The 22,861-nt window shown below is 44.5% G+C and overlaps 1 protein-coding gene across 7 annotated transcripts in view; it reads right to left on the reverse strand.

Annotated features, from left to right (window-relative positions):
- CADPS (calcium dependent secretion activator) overlaps positions 1–22,861 on the reverse strand; it is a 221,576-nt gene that overhangs the window by 53,505 nt on the left and 145,210 nt on the right. For 3 of the 7 annotated variants that reach the window (XM_074602914.1, XM_074602911.1, XM_074602917.1), the window contains 6 exons: positions 18,259–18,360; positions 17,307–17,370; positions 16,413–16,536; positions 13,964–14,032; positions 13,078–13,095; positions 3,447–3,553 (listed from right to left, as the gene is read on the reverse strand). In XM_074602914.1, the coding sequence (XP_074459015.1) occupies positions 3,447–3,553; positions 13,078–13,095; positions 13,964–14,032; positions 16,413–16,536; positions 17,307–17,370; positions 18,259–18,360 (484 nt within the window). The remainder of the gene's footprint in view (positions 1–3,446; positions 3,554–13,077; positions 13,096–13,963; positions 14,033–16,412; positions 16,537–17,306; positions 17,371–18,258; positions 18,361–22,861) is intronic. The other 4 variants (XM_074602916.1, XM_074602913.1, XM_074602915.1 and 1 more) reach the window with 2 other exon arrangements.

The raw sequence follows: 22,861 nt of genomic DNA on the forward strand, positions 1-22,861 counted from the left end.
GGGGCTGCGGGCAAAGAGCGGTCACTATAAAGGACCAGTGGCAATCGGCATTTTGGGGGGAGGGAAAAGAGGGGAGGCCAAAGAATATCTTCTGCAACAAATCCCAACATAAACACTGCAGAGTCCTGCAATAAAAACCTGCTTCCATGAAAAAGGAGAAAAAAAGAGCTATTTTTAAGAGAAATTGTGAAGAAAAGCATGTGATCATTTGCGGAAAAAAAAAAATATGCCCAAACCAGTCACAGTTTCCCTTTTGCTGGAAAAGTCAAATTTTAGCTCTGTACATCTCTAACTTATGTCAGGATCCTCAACCTCCTCCTCCCTAGTCTTGGCAAGCAGGACCTTCCTGTGGTGGGAGCAGTAACACCATACCTTGAAAATCTCCTTCAAGATGGTAACATTTAATTTATTTACCATCTACTTACCTGCTTTGCTCAAAACACAATGTAAAGGGTGGGGGGAAAAGTGTGCTTTCTAGCCAAACACACCTATTATTGTATATTTTACACATGGATACACATGTATATATGTATGACCTCAAGGAGTTAAAATACATATATACATATACACATACGTATACATAGAGAGAGAAAACACAAGTTTAAAAATAGGTGAATGGCATCGTCTCTGGCATTTGTCATCAGTCATCCAGAGGAACGGAAAGGGTGGGAGACATCTGATGGGAGAGATGACACAATGACAGAGACCTCCCGCTCTCCCAGATCGCAGACGTAGGCACACGGTTTCTGCTGCATCTCTGCCTGCGCTGGTTCGCTTCCTTCTTACGGGTAAGACAAACCCAACCGGCTAGACACAGTACTTCTGTTGGAACGCTTTTTGAACATTTTCCATGCTCTGAGTCTTATTCGCTGGGTTCTCACTAGGGAGTCTGCCTGGATGTCCATGTGGGGAAAAAAGGGGCATGTTTTAATTGCCAAAACTGTTGGTTTTCAGTAAATTAGGGCACTTCTTCAGTAAGCGGTGCGATTTAATTTTCTGCTCAACATCCAAAGTAGACCAAAGAGTCGCACCCCGCAAGTCGAACCTTCTCCAGGTGAAAGGACAATATGTCAAAAAAAACCTCACCTGGAATAATTTGGGGAAAAAAAAAAAAGTACAAAACCTCAGCAATTCTCATTGCACAGTGAGAGCATAACATGGCTACAAAGCGTAATAAAAATATAGTGATAAACCACCCAGCCTCTTCTCTCTCTTCCTTTGGGTGCAATTCCAAGTGTGCGGAGAGCTGGCCAACTGCCTGTGCGCTGCTGAAATGCCACAGCCACCCTCAGGACAGGGATTCAATAACGTACCGACAGTGTGCCGGGCTTCTGGAGAGAGATGAATTTCACCCTTCCAGGTCAGCGTTCAGAACAAGGGACCGGGATGCCTCCTATCCGTGTTGGCACTAACCTTCTGTCTCTAATCAAAACCTTGTGACACAAAAGATGCCGGAGAACAGTTTTGAGTCTTCCTCCTGGTGAGGATCTCGGCAGCGTGGCTGGCTGAACGCGACCGGCCCTGTAACTGCTTCCTTCAGAGGTCTACTATTTTCAAAATAAACCTGCGTTTTAATAACAGCTCCTTCCCGTCTGGTTGTACATCCAGCCTGTGCTGGTGAGGAGTGGAATAAAACACTCGTTATCCTCGGACAGGTGATTTGCGCGCAAGCGCGGCGCCCTCAAGCACCCCCTCGCTTTTGTAACACCGAAGTTTATTTCACTCTTCACCCCGTATATTCTCTCTCTACATATAAATACTGTATATCCAGTACAAGGCACATACAGACAAAAACCAGAGGAAGACCACTACCATTCTAGGCACTCGTGTAGTACTTGGCCCGTCTCCACCACGGTCTACCAGAGGTTGGGTGAATGCAAAACGACAGAGGTAACAACAGGCTGAGGAGAGTCCAGGCGGGTAGGGTTGTGTTGGGATGTAACTGCAGCGCTCGTAAAATATACCCATTGCTACATGCATGGACCGGACTGCTATGCCACATTTACCCTCCTGTGTCGGGCTGCCAGCTCCGCAAGCAGCCGACTGGAAGTTGCTGTTACATTCCTCGGTCAAAGTTAACGGAAGCGAGGGCAACCCGGGTAAAATCCCAGTAGGAAACATGGCACTGAGAGGGCATGCACGGAATATGACAGGAGTGACTCGTTTCATTCGGTTTAGTCACATACCTCTTTCCCCTGCCAGGATCATCCAAGATTGAATGAACAGTAGAAAAACAGGGAGGAAATTTAAATATGCAATCAGGCATTAGTTGGGTGTTGCGGATTGTTGTGGATTATCAATAACTTAAATTATACTGCAAATTTAATATACACTGGAATGATTTTTAGGTGATTGTGAAATTATTTATCAAATGCTCTTAATGCAAAATATAGTGAGTATATATATATCAATGGGAAGGAAAAGAGAAAATAGTGAATGAGTGTTACATTACCTACAGTCATACACAGTTACTGCTCGCTCTGAATTTCAAACCGATTAACTTTTCAATATGTATCCAAGAGCCCCAGATCTACAGAGAAGAGAGGGCTCAATCCTGCAAATACTTACACGGGTACGCAACGTCACCTGCGCGGGCAGAAATGTCCCCGTGTGCTGGGAGAGGGACCACAGCCAGCAACGTCAGCTGCCTGCGGGGTCAAGCGTTTCCAGGATCAAGCCTCGCGATTTTCTGCTCTATATTTGACTATGACACGGTTTCAGTGGTTTTAAAACATGTATCTTTCCGTTAAAGCGCTTCGAAGAGTTAGCAGTAGTTGCGTTAGGCTTAGATAACCCAAATAATGAGGATAATTCATCCTAACCTCCGTGACTAGTAACTGAGGTATTCCCAACAAGCCAGGCAGAAGAGGCCAGCAGGAAACCAGGTGAGTTAATCATGTACCGCGGGGGCCCAGGGAAACCCCCGGAAACAACCTGAACGCTCAGAAAGGGACCAAAAAAAGCAACTGTTTTGTTTTGCGATGGTTTTGCTCCAGCTCTGGACAGCAGGAGTGGTAAGCTGCTGCGGGGACCCCGCTAATGCTGTCTGCAGGCACAAACACAGGACGTTTTTTGGAAACACGACCTTTCTCAAAAGTGGAGGGGCTTGCTCTTGTGTGCAGTTGGTGGCGAATATATTTGGCCAGATTCGGCTCCTGCTGGCGCTGTATGAAAGGCTGCAGGCTGACGTAGAGGAGAGCAGAACTTAATTAATCCCTCCTTTAGCCCTCCCTCCCTCCCCTCGGCAAAAAGCAATCTTCCTGAACTGAACTTCGCCTTCCTCGCGCTCGAGCACCGTTACTTAAGAATCCTTTTTGGCTTTTAAAGAAGATGATAACCCAGCACCAGCTTGGGAGGACACCGCACCAACAGACGGAGCTGCCAGCAAGCCGCCGGAGCCCGCCGAGGACCTGGGGGACACGACCTCGCAGAGTGCCGCTGCTCACCTCCGCATGGTGTTCTTCGTTTTGCTGTAGGACTTCAATTACCAACTCTGCCAGACGTATTGTATCTTCTAACTTTTTAGCTGGGGTGACTAACCGGCCTACATTTTCTGTAGTACAAGAACTCGAGTTAAAAAGGCAGGCAGAATGAAAAGCTAGACGTACAGTAAGTTATTTTAGAGGTTTAAAAAAAAATATAAAATAATCCCATAATACTCTACAGCTTTAAAGATCTTTTCATGCATATGTTAAATGCTTATATAATTAGTACTGAGCAAACCAGAAAGCCACATTCATTATTTACTATGAAAATACAGTGCTCCAGCTCCAAATTTCACAATACTGTCAGAGTTGTTTTGCTTTATGGTGAGATGGCGGCACTTTATTAGCTCAAATAAGAACATCGCATTCCCTAAAGACAGCATCTGGCCACTAATATAATGAACAAAATGTATCCTTCAGTGTAGATGATGCTATTACAGAAATCATGTGTGTATTATTTTAAAATTCTTTTTAAGAAGGTCAGTTCAAACAAATCTGTCTGCACTTCCAATAAATTGTCAGACTTGAGCAATTTAAATGTCACCTGCTACTGAAAGCAAAATCTGCAGGTCTGCCTTGCTCCAGGATTTAACTCCACAAGGGTCAAGGAGTTACGCATGCTGGAGGGAGTGGAAAGTGGGAAATCCCACTAAGGCGTTCATAGGTAAGATTTATATGGGAAAGGAGATGCAACTTTACAGCAAAAATCCCGCAAACAAACCAAAGAGTTTAAATCCTGGAGCTTGCTCTTTAGCCATATTCAGCTATTTTGCAGCGTTTTCTGAAGACTTTTAAAAAGAATCAAATTATATTCTTCTAGGTAATTTATATTATTGCTAACATAGTAAAGAGCTGAGGTGGTAACAATCTGGAACATTTAAGAGTGTGTCAGCAGAAATAGTAAAGAGAAAAAGAAAACTGTCAGATTTTCATTGAACGACAGCTCCCGCAGAGCTGGCCGCGTGCGACCGAGGAGGTTTCTGTGCGCTGACACCGCGTCTCATGTCCCAAGGTGTGCAAAGTCAAAAACCTGTATTTTTAACTCTCCAGGATACGAAAGCTGGAGAATTCATAAATGGGTGAAGCACCAAACCCACCCGAATAGCCACATCCATCTGCAATTCGCGGTGTACAGCCGACTGCGCGTCCCCAGCGCAGCAAAACGCCAGCAGTGCAAGCACTGAAGCGCCGTCACTCGCAGCCCCCCCCCGGGATTTCCAGAGGAGCCCAGCCAAGCCAGCAGCACGCACTGGTTTTTTGCTAGCGTTTAGGTCTTTTTTACTGACGGGACAGACACTTGTGGTTGCAGGCAGATGGCACCGCTCTGCTCCGAGGGGTCCCTGCCTTGGCTCAAGGCTGGGTGAGCTTCGAGGACTTACTTCTCCCCCTCAAAATCTTGCCCACTCCTAGTTTTCCCTGATTACCTGTTTACAGGTAACAAGTTTCCCATGAAAAGGAAAGCCGTGTTTTTCAGAATGGCCACATCTGAGTGGCCGAGGGAGGGGTACATGGCTGGTTTTCAGAGGAGCCCAGCAGCCCGGTCAGCTGAAGCCTGGCATTGCAGGTGCTCAGCTCGGCTGAGAGATGCAGCATGGTAAAGCACCATGCGAATTAACTCTACATTTTTGCTGATTTATGCCACAGATCATGGCCTTAGGGATTTCTTCTCCAGTTTTCCTTTTGTTTCTTCTATCACTGGAAACAAACAAAAAAATCCCTTTAATATAATTTATTGGGCAAATACTGAAACCGGAGAACTGCTGATTAACTCCTCATTCTTTTTCCTATTCAATCCAGCATCTCACTGGCTGCGAGAAGTAGAAACCTCTTCCTTTTGCAAAAGAAGTCCAAAGACATGTCCCTTAGTAAACTCTGGTTGTTTCTGCACCTCCGAAGCCAAGGGGAAGCTTTTCCATCGATCAGAGCAGCATCAGGCCCATTCTCATTTGCAACACTGATCTGCTCTCAAATACAACTAAAAGACAAAAGTGTTAATAAGAACAACTGCTCGGAGATGCTGTCTTTAAAGAAAATATTGATGCTTATACAACTTTGGCAGCCAGCAGATGTCAATCTTAATTTTTTTTCTTCTTATTTTAAATATTTCCCTGGTTAAGTTACTATACATCAGAATATTCTGCTAAGATAGCTGGAGCACTGACAGTTACATGAAACGTATACGATATACTTATCAAACATTTCATCCAACATCATGTAAAGCTCATACATATTTATAGTTTTCATGCAAAATGTTATGCAACAACAATGTTATTTTGTGCTGACGTTGATATTTGAAAATGTTGCATATGTCAGACATTGCTAGACAAAAAAATGTGGACATTTTGAAATCAATGCTACCTCTAAGTCTCTACAAGCTACCAGACCGCGCTAGGTGTTTTGTACAAAGCTGCACATGAGAACTAGCTTTCTACTGCTACGCAAGCAACTGCTAGACTAGAAAACCACTGAATAAAAGGAAGGAAGACTATTACAGTACTTGGCGGCTGTTTGGCCATGCCTTTGAGCATATGATTTATCATGTTAGTCTGCGTTTGAGGAGATGATGGTGGCCCAGCCGGTGGCTTAGGCTTGGACGGACGGGCTGCTTGTGCATGACGGAGAGAGAGACGCCAAAAGTAAAGAGACAAATGACTTCATAAACAGTGACAAAAAGATGGAAACTTCAAAAGGAACATAAGCAGAAATGATCAAATACAAATGGAATAAGCTGCTGGGTTTTTGCTTATCGGTACTTGAAGTACTACACGGCAATGACACCATTTGACAACACGTATTCTAGAAGTCAGCAGATTCGAACATCCTACGGTTCTGTGCAATCAGAAAGCTAAAAATCCAATGCAAGCATGAAACTGCACTTCACGCAGCCACGTGAGGGAACTGGAATAGGTTAATTCAGTTAAAACTCTGGAATTCAGACAAGGTAAACTAAAAAAGATGACTTTAAGTCAGCGCCCCAGTGCTTAGGTACATTTAGCAATAGAATAATGAGCCACAGGAATTAATTGCTTTGCAAATATCAATTACACATTTTAGAATTAAACGTCACTGTTGGTTAAAGGGAGCTATAAAATATTCTTGTGCAATTTAAACATGTAAAAAAATCTGTCACTTAAAAATGTGTGGTTCCTGATCGTTTCCAGCTCATTTAATTATTTTCAACTTGGAATTCTAGTGGCTTTTATATTCTGGGTTGAATCATATATAAAAACTTGCCAGCTCTATCAAATATGTTACTTGCTATTCCAAATGTTAGAATACTGCAATCAGGACTTGACCCATCTGTCATATAGTTTACAATATCAGCATAGGAAAAATTCAAAGAAAATAGCCTTTCCTTTTACATACACTCTGAGAATAAATTACATACCGTGAATATATTAACACAATAGTTTCTTTTCCATTTAATAATAGTTTTTAGCAGCATTGTGACTATTTTTAATAATGCCATTTGCAGGGAATTTGGCATATTTATCTGGACATTCTATTGCCAAAAGTCCTTGCCATTTTGCTTGCATTTTCCAGTGGGGGAAAAAAAAAAGCGGTTGGCTTGTGCAAAGTAGATTTCTGATTGCTTTTAACTCTCACAGAATTATAACACTTATCAAAGTATAATAAAGAATATTCGAGTAAACCGTTAGTTGAAGAGTATGAGTTAGGTTTGTTCCCCTCTCCATACACAGAGATAGATATACATACGTACATAGACACACGTACAACACGCACGTGCACGCACACGCACACGCACACAGATATTTTGAGTCTTTTAAGCTGTGTAATGATTTAATTCAGACTCTTAGATGCAAGATACTGGTTTCAGGCTTTTTTTTGTTGTTGTTGTTTTCTGATAACAGGGTTCGTTCATGTCTGGAATCATCCTGATCCTTGTGCAGTGTTTACCAAGGGCGGCTTTGTCCCCAGAAACAAACCTCTCAGCCTCAAGTGACAAAAATAACTGCTTTTTGGGCAGTGGCCTAATGACTTTCACTCTAATTTAAAACATAAGCAAGAATTCAATTTGGCTACTCACTGATGGCTCCTGAGCTCAACATGCAGATGTAGGAAGAATATTTTACTGCCCATCCCTATGGAGGGCTGTTTGTGCCAGGGGCCCTGGAGGAGAAGGGACGGTGGGGAGAGGGGACCCCACATGTCCTCCCACCCGCATCTGGCAACCGCCTGGTGAGAAGCCACACAGGTCAGTCTGTCGGGCTCCGAAGTTGGGAGAGTCAAGAGAGGTCCTCCTAAGAGCATCAAAGCCAGGGGAAAATGGCATCCCAGGGCTGCATCCCACCGCCCCCCTCAGCACTGCGACCCTCGAGAGCCCTTAAATGTGAGTCCAGCCCCTGCACCAGCAACAGCTGCCCATCAAAAAACAGATTTCAGACTTCACGGACAACCAGACCCCATCGTGTCGAATGGGCCTGACTTGTGCAAGTGTTTTGTGTCCTAGGGAAAGGTCATTAGCAGCGAAGGAGGAGGAGGAAGGGGCAAGAGATGCAGCAGCATCGGGGCTTCACGAATCCCTAGTGCAGGGAACAAAACAGCGTGGAGGAGACTCCCGCTGTGCAGCTGTCAGCACAGTGCCCCGGGGTGGCTTCCACTTCTCTGGGGGGCCTGCCAGAGATCCCCCCCAGTGCCTTACCCCTGCTCCTGGCATCTCTCCGCCCCCGCCGGCTCTCGAAAACAAGCTTCCACAAGCGATTACAGCAGGTTAAGCAACAAACTCGCCATGTAATTCTGATCTGGCCCAATCTGCACAAATACTCGGTTCTTTTGTTCATTTAAATTTTGCAGACCCAAATCCAGGGCTCTTGTACGATGGCCGCAAAACCACCTGGAGCTGAAGGAGAGGAGAGGAGACGAAGAGCTCTCTCCCTTCCTCGGGACACTGAACACCTCGTGAGCCCCGACCCACACTTTTCTTTGTTGCCTCTTTATTGCAAGAAAATTTAAAAGAGTAAGGTCTGGCTAAGGGAAGCGATTAATTTCATCGGTAAATTTAAATACAAATGGGGCCGTGATGGCACTGCCCTGTGAGTTTACGTGCTTCTCCTGGTCCAGGTCTCGGAGATGACACGTGGGTCCCTTTCACGGGGTGTCTCGGCTCCTGCTGGGAGCAAGGGAGATGCGTGATGCTGGATGGGGTTTACGGCACTTGCCAGCGATCAGCTGCAGCGTGTGTGGCAGGTTTTGTTTCACTTTGGCTTTTCTTTCTTCCCTGTCCTTTTCCTCTCTAATCCCTCGCCACAGCCAGTTTAGCATCAGAAACGCTCTTGTAGTCATTGCTCACGTGTGTCAAACGGGTAAGATTTAAACACCAGAGGCAGGAGCAGCTTCTTCCTTACTAACAACCTGACCAAGTGCCTTCCTGGACAAACTTCTTTTGCGTTTCTGCATGATACTTGCAAATTAAATAATTGCAGAAACTCGAATTACTTGGCAAATTATGGGGTTCTTCTTGCAATAAGCTTCAGCCTGCGATGAGTATAACAGGTATGTTAAAAAATCTGTGGTACCCCGGGTATGTATATTGAATACAATTTATTGTGTGCGACTCCTTACGGAATGGAAGGTTTTCAAACTGCGTACTTGTCACCCAGCACCATGATTTCTGTTAGATGGGCTACTAACACATCAGCAACGGTGAGAATTACACTTGCAATAAGAGAAGAGTATTACTGACTTTTCACATTTTTTAAAAGCGTAGCCACTGACTCGATGATTTCCTTGTAATAATTAAAAATATACGACCCCTGCCAAAGGCTTTGGTGCATAAGCGTTACGTGTGTGCTCATTTGCGAGACAATAATGAAAATGATAAAAAGAGCTGCTGTTCTCAAGATAACTATAAAGAATAATGGACTTAGCCTGAGGATGAGGCAAAGCAGCCTTTTATTATATCTGTGAAATGAATTTGCATGTATCTGAAAGGGATTTCAGTGATTATATCATTTTTTCTTTCAAAATAAGATGTGTTATCTTAAAAGTTAGAAAAATTCATAGGAACGTTTTTTTTTTTTCAACTCAGAAAGAGACTCTGATTCAGCTCTCAAAACTCAACATACTGAAAAGAGAACTGATCCTCTGACTTTCTGATGATTATTCAGCCTAGTGAAGAATTTTTGCATGTCTGAATTGTATCTCATGCCTCAGGCAGCAAGTTGCTCTGCAGTTGGTGAGCGACTTGCGGAAAGATAATGGCACAATGCAGATCTTTGTGATTCCTGCAGCCCTTGTAATAACTTTGATACTGCTTTACACACTGCCTTGGAAAGGGCAAGAGGAAATCTTGAAAGCTGCATAATGATTCTTCGTTAAATACAACCGAATGCCATTTCAAGGAATGAAACAAATAAAGCCGCCGTTCAGCAGCGCACAAATACAGGTTGTAGTCACGCCTGAGTTAAAGTGCATGATTTATCAATGACTTCAGTCTCCGCTCCCACATACAAAGACTGATGTTTTCATACATTTCGCATCCCTATTTATTTGAGGAATGTAATTTTATTTTCTTTTTTAGGCTTTGTGGTTTATCACAAATGCTGGGAGTGATTGCCCAGCGGTGGCTGGGCTGACAAGTCGCACAGGACCTCTCCTTGTCTTGGACCAGGTGGCTCAGCCCCTAACCCTTCAGTGCCCTCGTGAAGAGTTAGGGATACGTGCACAGAAACAGGGAAGGCAAGTGACATTAAGTGAGCACAGGGACTGTGACAAGGGCCAGGATGAATGCCTTGAAAAATATCACTGCTTCTTAACAACCGGCTGTATTGCTCTAGTCAAAACCCGACCCCTCCTGCACCCTCTTCCTCGGCTGAGGATGCTTTCCGCGCCTGCTGGGGCAATCACGACGTGCAAGATGCTCCACGGCCGCTGCCAGCTGAGGCTGGCACAGCCGAAGCCACTGTGCTTGTCACAGAATCACAGAATGGCAGGGGTTGGAAGGGACCTCTGGAAATCATCTAGTCCAACCCCCTGCCAGAGCAGGGTCACCCAGAGCAGGTGGCACAGGAACGCGTCCAGGTGGGTTTGGAATGTCTCCAGAGATGGAGACTCCACCACCTCTCTGGGCAGCCTGTGCCAGGGCTCTGCCACCCTCAAAGTAAAGAAGTTCCTCCTCATGTTTAGGTGGAACTTCCTATGCTCAAGTTTGTCCCTCTCCTGCGGGTGCACCACGGTCCCCAGCCTGGCGCAGGCACCTGAGAGACGTCTGTCTCTGCAGGGGCACTGCAGCTGCCCCTCACCGCTCCATGGGATGCAGCTACCCTGGCACTGACCACATTTTGGCTTTGCACCCACCCCGGCACCACCGCTGGGTGAGTTTTCCAGGGAAGCCAGGCTTCCCCGCCAGCCCGGCCGGGACGGACAGACCTGGGGAGGACGGTGCGTGCCAGCCACGCAGCATGGTGCGATGCTGCGCCTCCGGAGCCCTGCTTCCCTGGCCAGGGGCTGGGGAGGCTGCTGGACAAGCACGAAACCAACATTTTTGAATAGCCCAAGAGTAGCTGATTTCCCTTGGTGACAGAGCGATAGGACTCCAGGGAGCCCCTCTGCTCTCCATTACTTTCCGCTTGCAGCCCGTGCCCCGTTGCTCTGCCGCCCCGGCAGCCAGGAGGGAGCTGCCTCCATCCCCGCCTCTCCTCCACTTCTCACCTCTGCGCATCAACGCAGCACTACCACCAGAAGCCTCTCTTTACAGAGACCAAAACCAAAGCACAACACGAGAAATACTTGGTCTGAAAACTTTAAAAAAAAAAAAAAAAAAAAAGGCTTATACTAAACACAACCAATTGCCAAACTGACAAGTATCGCCTTGGCTGGGACCAGCTCTAGAGCTGCCGGTACCCAGCTCCAGCAGCGCAGAGTGGCACTTGTGCTCACGGGGTCCCTCAGTGCCACCGCACTCCAGCACAGGGCAGCACACATCACAAATCCTGCGCTCGTGGGATGGAGAAGTTACTCTTTTCTGAAGGAACGATGCATTCCTGACTTACATAAATAAGCAGACGAACGCTTGTTAAAAGGTTGCACTTATTAATCTGAGTGTTAGTAGTTTTGTCTGATTAATAATTAAAACAAGTCATTCATCTTTAATTGTTTTAGCATAATGTTCTGTTTAATGTTCTATTTTAAATCAATATTTTTAAAAGTGAGGCAAGAGACTAAAAGCTTTTCAGGAGAAAAGGACATCAAAGGGTGACATTGTTGTGTTTAAGAAGAAGTTGTTTTCAGTATCTTATTTTTATTCTTGCTTTTGGCAACATGAATAAAAAGTCAGGCCAAAACCCAGTCACTTTTGACTCCACTTAAGCTGAGGAACTGGTTTCAAGTTGAGTCCTGCTGACCTTGCCCGAAAATTTTTCGCTTAAGATAATGGGAGATTTGTGGGCATGAAGCAGCGGAGTCACAGCTCCCTGCATCCCTTCACTCGCTCCGAGCATCGAGAAGCAGCAGTCTTATTTTTAAAAGAGCTGGGCCATAGAAACGTCCTTCCGAATTTCTAAACTGCAAGCACGTGATGAGCCGCGGCCGGCAAGCGCGATGCTCAGTGCATTTATCGTGCTCAGCGCACACCAGCCTTTAATCTGCTGTAGTGAATGGGAATAGCGGGGATTGTTCTATTCGCTTACTTGCACCTCTCGTAGCCATAGGGAAAAATCATTCTCCGTTTTCTAAATGTTTATTTCTATTCACAATTAATTTCAGTGTCACGCAATCGCTCTAGATCCTGGGCCAAATTTGAGCTGTGGAGGCCTGGGGAAGCCAGGGCAGAACCTCTTGTACTGCTTTTTAAAAGCAATTTCCCTTTGCACACAGAGAAATCAACCCCATCCTTTTTTTTTTTTTTTTTTCCCCTCCACAAAACAGAACAATCTACTCACAAAAAGAAATGAACAGTTCAGGTTTCAAGGACTTTGGAACTAGGACTCCGGGATACAACAGAAACGAGAGCAGGGGCTGCAGAGCTCCGCCGTCCCTTCCGAAGGGATGGGCACTCGAAGCGCCCGGGTCTGAGCTGAGCCTTTGCCTCGTTACATGTCACCACAGGTTATAAACGAGAGACAAACACGACTTCTGTCTGACCGGATCGTTTGTTACACATTAACAAAAAAAAAAAAAAAAAAAAAAAAAAAAAAAAAATACTAAAAACCCAGTTCTCCCATCAGGGGATCAAACAGAAGATATGAAAAACAAAAATGAACGTTAGTTTAGTTATAAATGTGTATAAAGGTGTGTTAAATTAATGGCCAAATCACCAACGATTTTTCATCAAAAATGAGCTGCGGTTCTTTTGGAAAACAAGAAACTTTCTCTTTGCAAAGGCTAGATTCTCCTCTAAAACTGTCTCCTAAAAAGACACGCTATTTCTACAAGGTAGTTCTAATCTACACTCTATTCTAAGGAAGGAGGAAAAGGAGATTATGTAGACAGCACAAATTAACTCCTTAAGTATCAATGCATCTCCATTTTCAGCCTGAAGGAGTACATATCTTAAGGAGCTATGAAAAAAAGAAAACAAAATAAATATAACTCAACAGTCCTAGCAATTTATAATGCATATACAATTGTTCACCTGCGTCCTTTTGATTCTCTATATGAAAGAGAGAAAGCAACAAGGAGAGAAAAGAGAGAAACAAGAACAGATATGCAGGATTAATGAGCAAGTGGATCGCACAGCCCCCCAGTTATGCGTGATATATGACATTTGAAAAGAAGAAAAGTCGCCCCGTCTCGCCCCCCGCCCCCCCCAAAGCATGGGGTTACCAAAAGAAGCTCCTTTCACGGAGGTAAAAGAAAACGCTGCACAAATAGAAAACCAGAGAGGGCGAGCCCTGAGGACACAGAGGGGATGTCCAAGTGACAGCGGGGCCGGGATGTCCCCTCCAGAGCTCGGTGCAAAGGAGTCAGTAAAAAAATCGAGGAGGAGAGCGAGTAAAGCGCATCCTTCCGCTCGAGAGCTAACAGACAGGAGACACGTAAGATCTGATGTACAGAGAAAGGACAGCCTTATACGATCTTGTACACAGGGTTGGGTAAAGATCTTGTACGCAGGCAAAGGGATGGCTTTTTCCAAGTGTCCTTTATCTGACCTCTAGCTCACTGCTCCCCGATGTAGCCGCTACCTTTTGATTGTGTACCAGTGACAAGCACTTTACAAATTGGGGTTACACAGAAGCAAAGTAAAAATGCATTCAGGTCACGGACATAAAGAAGAACTGAAAAAACTTACAGACGGTCTGAGTTCGTCACAAACAGATGGGTTAATTGCCTAACCTGGTTTAGGCTGATAAAAAGTGACTGGACTTCTCACACTGGGTTTCACAGACAGAAGCAACAGACAAGCCAATGCTAAAAGACTCGAAGCAAGGAGAGTGAGTTGGTTTGGATCTGGACTTTCTGGAGGCCATGAAAACAGAAAGAGTGAGGACAGCATGGAGAGGAGGGTGGTAGGTACTCACGAATGGTTAAATCCATCACTTGAGAGGCCAAGCAGAAGACAGGATGCTCATACATTTCTCTCTTTTTCCCTATAAAAGAGGATTTGGGCATGCAAGAGGCTTAGGTCAGAGGTAAAGAGGTTACAGGCTATAGGTCAGAGGAAAACTTTATATTAGGTTAAAAGGAAAGTAGCCGTAGAGTATTTTGGGATACACACAGGATAAAAGGAAGAAACGAAAAAAAAAAGGAAAAAGAAAGGAGGGTTAAAATTGGAGATCTACTGGATTAACCATTCAGCATGCCCATGAGTCACAAGAGAGGCTGTGACCATGACTCTAGAGGTTTGCTCTGAACTGTTCGCAAGAATATAATGATCAAAACGTCATGAGTAGAGGGAAATAGAATTTCATTGGTTTAAGGCTCCGAGATACTAAGGATTTCAGCCTTCAGTATCTAAGGCTTTCACAGGTATTTCTTCATAAGCATAGCCTCAAGCACCGCTGCCACCGAGTTGGTTTTGCATCTCTGACAAACATGTGGCTACTCCAATGTCAGCTTTTAAAAAGCAAGATTTCAAAGCCATGTACAGCGCGCAGGAACGCATCCGACCCAGGTAAATTTGTTATTTGCTCTTCTAAGGAAGTATTTGAACACGTAGTGGACTATGCTCATGAGAGAAAACCTGATGCATGCAGCTGGCGGATGTTGGGTTGTTCAAATTAACAATCCCAGCATGCTTGGAAATTGGTGTTACAACCACTTTTATAGAGATAGTATCAAAAAGTGGCTGTGGCCAATCACGGATAAAGGAGGAGAAAAGCAGAAGAGAGCAGGTAGTGTGGAATGAACTATTTCTCTGAAAAGGTAGCTGGAAAAAAAAAGGTTTGTTGCTTCAAAGTATTCCCAGACCTAAAAGTCACAGTGCGAAAAAGAGGGCAGGTAATTAACACAACCAAGAAGAATTGAGGCACAAAAGGAAAAGTACACACTAACTGTTCTACTTTGGAAATGAATGCATTTTTACTTACAGATCATAAAGTTTGTTTTTGCATAGATTTATCTGAAAGAAGAGAGCAAATCTTACCAACGAGTTAGTGATATTTATACAGAGAACCTAAGGGAACCAGCCCTGGGTAGAAGCATCCAACAACAGAAAAGCTGCTTTTGATTCTCAGTCCTTCTCCATCCTCGTCAAGTATATTTAAACATTGCATTTTACAGAATACACCAATTAAAATATCCTGTGAAGTTGAGTACTTGGATAAATTGCCTGATAATACAGTGCTTATGAAACCTTCGTTCCTTCTCTATTTTTGTCACTCATTACCAAGTCAAGAGCTGATAAACATCCTTTTAGTGCCCAATTCTTAAGTGTTTCTCACTGGATGCATAACAATGAATTCATTACCACTGGTACACAATTTGCATCGTTAGACAGAAAAAAAATGGAAAAAGAGAGGACATGTCATGTACAGAACCTGGACAATTTGTCATATAATAACCCAATTTTTTATGTAAACAAGAACTAAGAACAAATCAGAGGGAGTTTTGGGGTTTTTTTTCCTCCTCTCAATATTGTCCTAGAGGCATACAACAATAATCTCAGCTGTGGGAAAGCTTCACATCACACATGACAGAAACCCAAAGTCTAGAGCAGAACATACCATCCATCTGGAACATACAATTGGGAACTCGGGTGAAGTTGGGAAGGAGTTTCGAGTTGGGAAGAGGAGCCAACAAGGTACCAACGTAAACTGATTAACATGTAAAGAACAACTGGATCATAGAGCTTCAGCTAACACATATCCTCTAGCAAGCTTTAAAATGTCTTTTTGATGGCTACATGTGTCTCTGGTCACTGGTTGTTATTCTCCCATAACTTAAAAGGTCAATAATATCAGCTATGTCGGATTCAGAGTGACAAGAAAGAAATCTGATGCAAGTATGGGATCACTGATCAATGACTGCTATGCAAACTGCAAAGACAACAACGAAACACTCCCAGAAAAAAGACATTTTAAATTGGCTACAAATGATTAAGCATAGATTAAACAGTTTTTCAGCATCTTATTTTTCGTTTGTTTCCTGAACTCCACTGTCACAAGCAATTAGCTGCACTATACCTTCAGCTGCAAAGATGACATCCCAAGTATTTCTCAATTTGTTTTTTAAAACCACGATATGAGTCTGAATACTACACCACTGGCCAAATGCACTAACGATCAAAAAAAAAAAAAAAGCTACAGTTCCTTTTAACTGTTTCCTCTCTCTTTTCCAGAAAAAGAAATGTTTTGCATAGCTTCCACTCTTAACTGCTTCCGAAGCCAACACCACGAAAATGATGCAGAATCACATCAGTTTTATTGACAAGAGAATAAATAGCGAATGAGCTTCTTTTAAATAGCTCCCAGCCACAGTTGCCACCTAGAAATATAACAAAATTGTAATCTCACAAAGAAAGAGCCTTACCTTCAATTTTGGCATACTCTGATAGTCGAGTATAATTGACTAGAGCTGCTTGCTCCAAGCATTTACGGATGACTGTTTTTACCTCCTCTTGAGGGACCGGAGTAACTATGTCTTTCATCAGAACCTTGACACAAGAAAATCTGATTTGTTGTGGCATCGGGCACACAGAACTGCTTTTCTCCCAGCCCAGCACATACATCCATTCTACACTAGCGCTGTGTGGCTCTCGGGGTATGCGTACAATACGCAGGATCCACTACAAGGTCACCTTGGCCAGCTTGAGACGTGGGACCGACCCCTGCCGTATTATTTCCCTTCTGTATCTATACCCTATGGCATGCCCCGAAATCGGTGCTTCTGATTTTTTGGGCATGACATTGAGATCTATCACAACTCCCCCAGTGCCAGGCAATGTTATGCCCTTCCTGGGCTCTGCTGATTGACCTGGGTTTGGGTCTGGGCTTGGCCAAGCTGCGGGTTAGCAGAGGTGAGAAGGATGTCGGAGCAGCAGGAAGGCTGAAATAAGGATGGGGAGGATGATGGTGAGCAGGTTTCATATGCCCAGGGGGAACGAGTATGCCCCGAGATGGGAATTTCACCAGACAGCAGCCAGGCATCATTTACAAGGGTCTGCGGCGTAGATGCGTGCCAGTGAGATCCTCCACCATTAACTACCAAGACAGAGGCAGGCTGTGCTGCTTTAGTGGCCAGGCTGCACACCTGCCTCCGAGCTCAAGCAGGAGAGAGAACAACCCCACCTAAACCCCCACGCCTCAATATTAACTATATTAATTGCACATCCTATGCAAGAACAACAGTTCCTCAAGCTCTTCTAGACGGAAAGATCCACGAATACAGGTAATTTTAACTACTCTCCGTTTGTCTTATGCTTACCCTTTCCAGCAGCGATAGAGTAGCTTTGAGTGCACCTTCTGGACGGCCAAATGGAAAGCAGTACCTAGAAAAACCACATCATGTTAACATCACACCAGGTGCATGCAAACGAGCCTTTCCAGCGCTATAAAGATGTTTTCCTAAATATCTCCAAGCAACAACCGGTCCCTCTGCCCGGAAGGAGCAGTCTTTCTACAGGGTAACTCTCCAAAAGGCTTCGATGGCGTGGATGCTAAGCAGCAAAACAGAATACGGGGTAGTAATAAGTTGATAGTTTTGGCAACTTGTTAAATCTGGGTGTCACCTGGAGAATTTTTAGATCTCATAGGAGAGTTAAATATAATCTCTTTGTAAAAATGGGAAAAAAATAAAAAAGCCCCTCTGGAAAGGACATTTACTGCCAGCCGGAGCCCTGGCGATGCACCAGGCTGTAGGTAAGCGGCTGAAGCACCCACCGTCCCTGGTGAGCGGCAGCTCCAAAGGGGTGACGCAGGGACTCACCCCCCGCCCAGGACCCCGCTGGTGAGCAGGAGCGATTCATCCCTTTGTGTGTGGGCAGTAGCCATCCTTTCCATAACTACGACATTCCTGCAGAAAGCCCTGCCTGCCTAGGGAGAAGGGAAAATAAATGAGCAATAACCGAGCAGAGGGGAAGAGAGAAATCAGAGGACAAGGGATTTTTTGTTGTTGTTATATTTTAGAAAAAATCCGCAGCATTACCATGCCTATGGGAGAAAGGTGTTTTGAAATACCCTTTAAGGGTTATATATTTAAAATGACTCTCTGGCTAGAAACAGGCTACGGTGCAAGCTTCTCTGCCCTGTGTAGGTCTGTGCCACTTACACAAAATTCCCGTGTGCATTCAAAACCTGCCTTTTGGCTTTGCTGCTTATAGGAGGGAGCTGGGAGGAAATCAGTCCTCTGGCATTCAGCCTGGGCTCTCTGCCTTTACCTAAAATGCGTGATCTGATTCTCCAGAAGCAAACGAAGCCGCTCCTTGATCTCTTCGAAACGCTCTTTCTCGTCTACGGTCACAGTTCCTATCCCGTCGGGCCTGGAGGAGAAATGCCACGGATGACTCAGACTCCACCTCGCCACCCCGGTAACTCATCCCCACAGCTTTCGGAAGGGGACGTCACCAACCATGAAACCGGGGACAGAGGATGTGCCACGCCGAGACACGGGTGGTCACGGCAGCACCGCTGCCGAGGTTTCAACAATAAATGAATAAAGAATTCTCCCCTCTCAGAGTGATAATCTGGATGTGGACAGCCCCCCTGCCCTCCCCGCCCTTTATTCTTTCTGTGACAGAGAAGTCAGAAAAAGCAGAATCCCCTTTTAAATATAGGTACATGACAGCGAGCGTGACGCCAGCCCTCACTGCAGGATCGGGCCCACTGCTGGCAAAATAGGGACTTAATTTCTGCAGAAAAATTCAGCTGCTAATTTAACACAGTTCACAGTATAAAAGAATACCGACAACAGGCACATATACAAACGGAATATAAAATTCTGCACTCCTTCATAACCGCTGAATCACCCCATTATAGCGATTTCTTGAAGTGACCCATCTTCAATATATTCTGCTGAAAAGCAGAATATGCACGAGACATGCATTTTGAATTTGAAAATGCAATGCCTTTTCAGTCATTTAATTTTAATTTATAAAGATGAACACACTGATATAATTTATCAAAGATTTTCTTGGAGTGTTTATGACACTCCGGTATTTCAGGAGTGCGCAGGAGTGCGTTGGGAGACACCCAGGTCCTGCTGCCCTGGGGTGTTTCTCATCTGTCACAGAGCACAGCTGAAGCTCTCCCGGGGCCGGATGATGCAGTGGTCCCCCTGCTTTTCCACCCCATACCTCTGCGGATGCCAACCCATCCGAGAGCCGAAAGCAGCAATCCCCTCCTTCTCCCCCACACCCACACGGCAAAAAAAACCAAAAACCCGCCGCGCAGCAGAATCCCGGGCGAGAAGAGAGAGCGAGTCTAATCCATCCACCAAAGGAATCGGCCGGGCAGACAATCAACGGCACCGCTCCCCACTGCCGGCGAGCAAAGTCTACGGATTTGTGTACTCCTGGGCAACTCTGCTGGTACAGGCGCTCTTTAGGTAATGTAAGACGTCTTAAAAATTGAACAAATGTTCTTACTTAAAGGCCTCCTCCAGTGTTCAGCTTAAGCTGCATAAATCCGCAGTACTAGACTGGTTTGGCTATACAAAAGACTTGGCAAGGGATTACAAAGCTTCTAATGAACCTCCTGTCAGGGGTTAATTGGTTGGCTTTATTTTCCTCTTAAAGAATCAAAGGCCCTAAACTTAAAAAAAACCACCAACCAACCTATAAAAAATTAAAAGCTATAAAATCGGTACAATCACTTCTCCTTGACCCTGCATCTAGTCAGCTCTCAGTATTATAAATACGAACTCTGCTATTCCAATACAGGTGAATAAACCATTAAAACATTTCGGAAAGAGGAACTAGAAAACTTTACATGATCTTTACTGCAAAATTTTAATGCTAAATATACATTAAATAAAACTTGCAACGTGGACATAGAAAAAGATTCAAATACCAGGGGGTGTATTTAAATTTAAACAGCATTTAATCAGAAATCTTTACTTGATTATTTGCCAATTTCGGTTGTGTATTAAGGAAAAAAAAAAGGAAAAAAGATTTAGGCTGAAACTTGGATAAAATGTCTCAGCTGGGGAACACATTTCATAAACAGTTTTGGAAGTATGGATCTGGTCTCATTAGTACCTAATTAGGACTAGTTATTTTGAAGAAATGAGCAAGCCACAAAAAAACCAAATTAGATATCGAGCAGAAATTAATGTCTGAACATGCTTAATATATTTTTATTCCAAAGTTCCATAAAATATTTAATATTCAGCCAGAGATGTTCATGCCTTTTGTGATGCTGTGCACCTCGCAGCGCCTGCTTTGCTCCCAAGCAGAGGAGCAGATGATTCAAGGCAGGCCGCAATAAACGCCGTACATCGAGGGGCAGGGTTGAAGCCCTCATTTGACTTTTGGCATTCGGTTCTCCTGCTGTACCCATAACAGCTCACAGAGTGTCACTGGGTTAATTGTATCAGCGCTGACAAACGAGGTAGGAAAAGCCGCCTGCCCTGGCAGTGATTTGCTGATGGACTGGAAATGGTCTGAAAGTTATGTTACCCTTTGCTGGGTCAATAACCTCAACCAGTGAGATTTAATGGCGGGATCTGACAGCTCGGGTTGGGTTGCAGCCCTTTCACACAAATCGCAGTTTCTCACTGTATTCAAAGGGCTTCGGTTTTGCCAGAACCGGTCATTTAGCACTTGGCACATAACGACTCATGGTGGACACCCGAAACGGGCTGACGTGAGAGCATCAGCCGCGTCCCAGCCGGGCAGTGGCGGCTCTGGAAGCATCGCTTTGAAAACACTGACCCATACGAAGACAACAAAAACACTGCCCCACAAAGACGAAGGGTGGGCTCTGGAGATCAAACCTCTGGCCAAGGCGGCTCTCACCCAAGTCACAACGTCCCAAGGGATGCCAACCCAACCACCGAGGCGCACGTAGACCATGTAGGCTTAACTCCTGGGTCTTTGCCTTTCTCAGGGTCTTTGTGAGCTAAAAGGACACCCAACCCAGTGGGTCCGGCCACCACTCCCTCCATGCAGGACCCGCCGTGCGGTGTAAACACACGCCGCTCTCGCGTATCATGCTACTGCAAACTTGAGACAATCTACAGGTCAGCTGTAGCCATTTTTGGAGCAGCACGGATGTCTGGAAGGGCCTGCCAACCGAGAGCCATCACCACGGCAAGGACTCCCTTTCTCACCCAGCTGTGGACTATATCGCATCTGACATGATGAGCATCTCTTGAATCTACCTTTCAAATTTTCGGCAAACCATTTTCTCACTGTCCTTCACAAAGTTGACATTTTCGGCAGCATGATAGGAAAGATGTCATGTCGGCTGCTTTTCAAGTTGTTGTCACAGTGGTTAGCACCAGTTCTGTCATCTTTGCTTTCCTCACAATCCCCCATCTTGAGCCATGTCACAAATAATAATACTTCCAATGTTTTTGTCAAATTTCAAATACTATAACCCAGCTGCACATCTTCGGGTTTACTAGTTATGTTAATCTTTGTTGCTCATCTTCCCAGAAGCTGAAGCATTAGGAACTCATTAATTAGTGACAAATGCAGGATATACATAGAACTGGAAAAACACTACCCCAAAGCCTTGCACTTAATTTATTAGCTCGGTAATTTTGAAACCTAATTAAATATTCAAGTCAAATATACTTTGAAAATGTAATCTTTTTGAGGGAACATATTTATTTTCCCTTTTGCAAGAACACAAAGGGTATATAGCTTAGCGTGACTGTAATTTAAGATTCACTCCTGTGCTCTAGACAATTCTAGTGCGTGGCTGATGGGGGCTGAAAAAACTCCCCAGGAGAAGCTCAAGTCGCACCAGCTCGTTCTGATGCTTGTTGGCAATTTTGTTCTCAGCAAAGGTCTCCGGTTCAACTTGGATATTCGCTATTTGATCTCACGGACAGGAGCCCCGACTCCCCCAGCGAGCAGCGTTTCCGCAGCAAGGCTAGCTAGGGCGCAGCTGGGGGAAGCCGATGTCCTCACACGCAATCGCTGTTACACTGAAGCCGTGATGGGGGACGAGGGGAGGGCAAAAGGGTGAAACGAAGTTCTGCATGTACGTGGCATATACAGACGCACGAGGGACAAAATGGGTTTGGGTCTATGAATTTGGGTCAACAAACAACATAAACCTCTCCATCTGTGTGGAGACGCAGCTTCATCCGATACCCTAAAGCTCCTGCTCACGGACACTTGAGGTGTATGGCAGAAGTTGTGGGCAGAGAGGGAAGCAGAAGGGCAAAAAAGGCAAGAAAAATAAATAAGGAAAATTGTAATTATAAGTAAACAAGTTTCAGATCACTCCTTCTGCTGCAGATTCGTTATGTTGGCTCTAAACTAGTAAATTCCCACTGTAAATATTTCATATGAAAAGTTTTAAATGCCGCTTTCCTAATCCCCCCCTTGTTTTTAAGTTTTAAGCCACGAAAACAACAACATCAACAAAGCAGGTGGTGAAATTAGAAAAAAGGGTTGCAATTCAAACAGCAAAAATGATAGTCCTTGTTTAGCTTAGATGGTTTGTGCAAATTCTGGGGTTAATTATAAATTATAATTAGGACCTGTGATCCTAAGGCCACTGCTTTATTCTACAAGCCCCGCCTCCCCCCGTGCCCTTTTCTAATTATACCCAGTGCCCCCAGGGCTAGTTATGCTGCTAAAACAAATATATCAAAATGATTTTTTAACAAAGACTAATATATGAAGCAATAGCATGCATTTGTATGCAATTATAAACGTACAGTATAGCTCCAGTGGGTTAATCTCTTTGACATAAGCCTGCATGAAATACCATGGCGGCTTATAAATGAAAAGACATACCATCTTTTACACCTTTTATGTTTAACTTGTCTACACTTTTTTTTTTACTGGGGAAAATATTGCTTAC

This window comes from Larus michahellis, chromosome 10 (genome assembly GCF_964199755.1).
Source record: "Larus michahellis chromosome 10, bLarMic1.1, whole genome shotgun sequence".
NCBI classification, from domain to species: Eukaryota; Metazoa; Chordata; class Aves; order Charadriiformes; family Laridae; genus Larus; species Larus michahellis.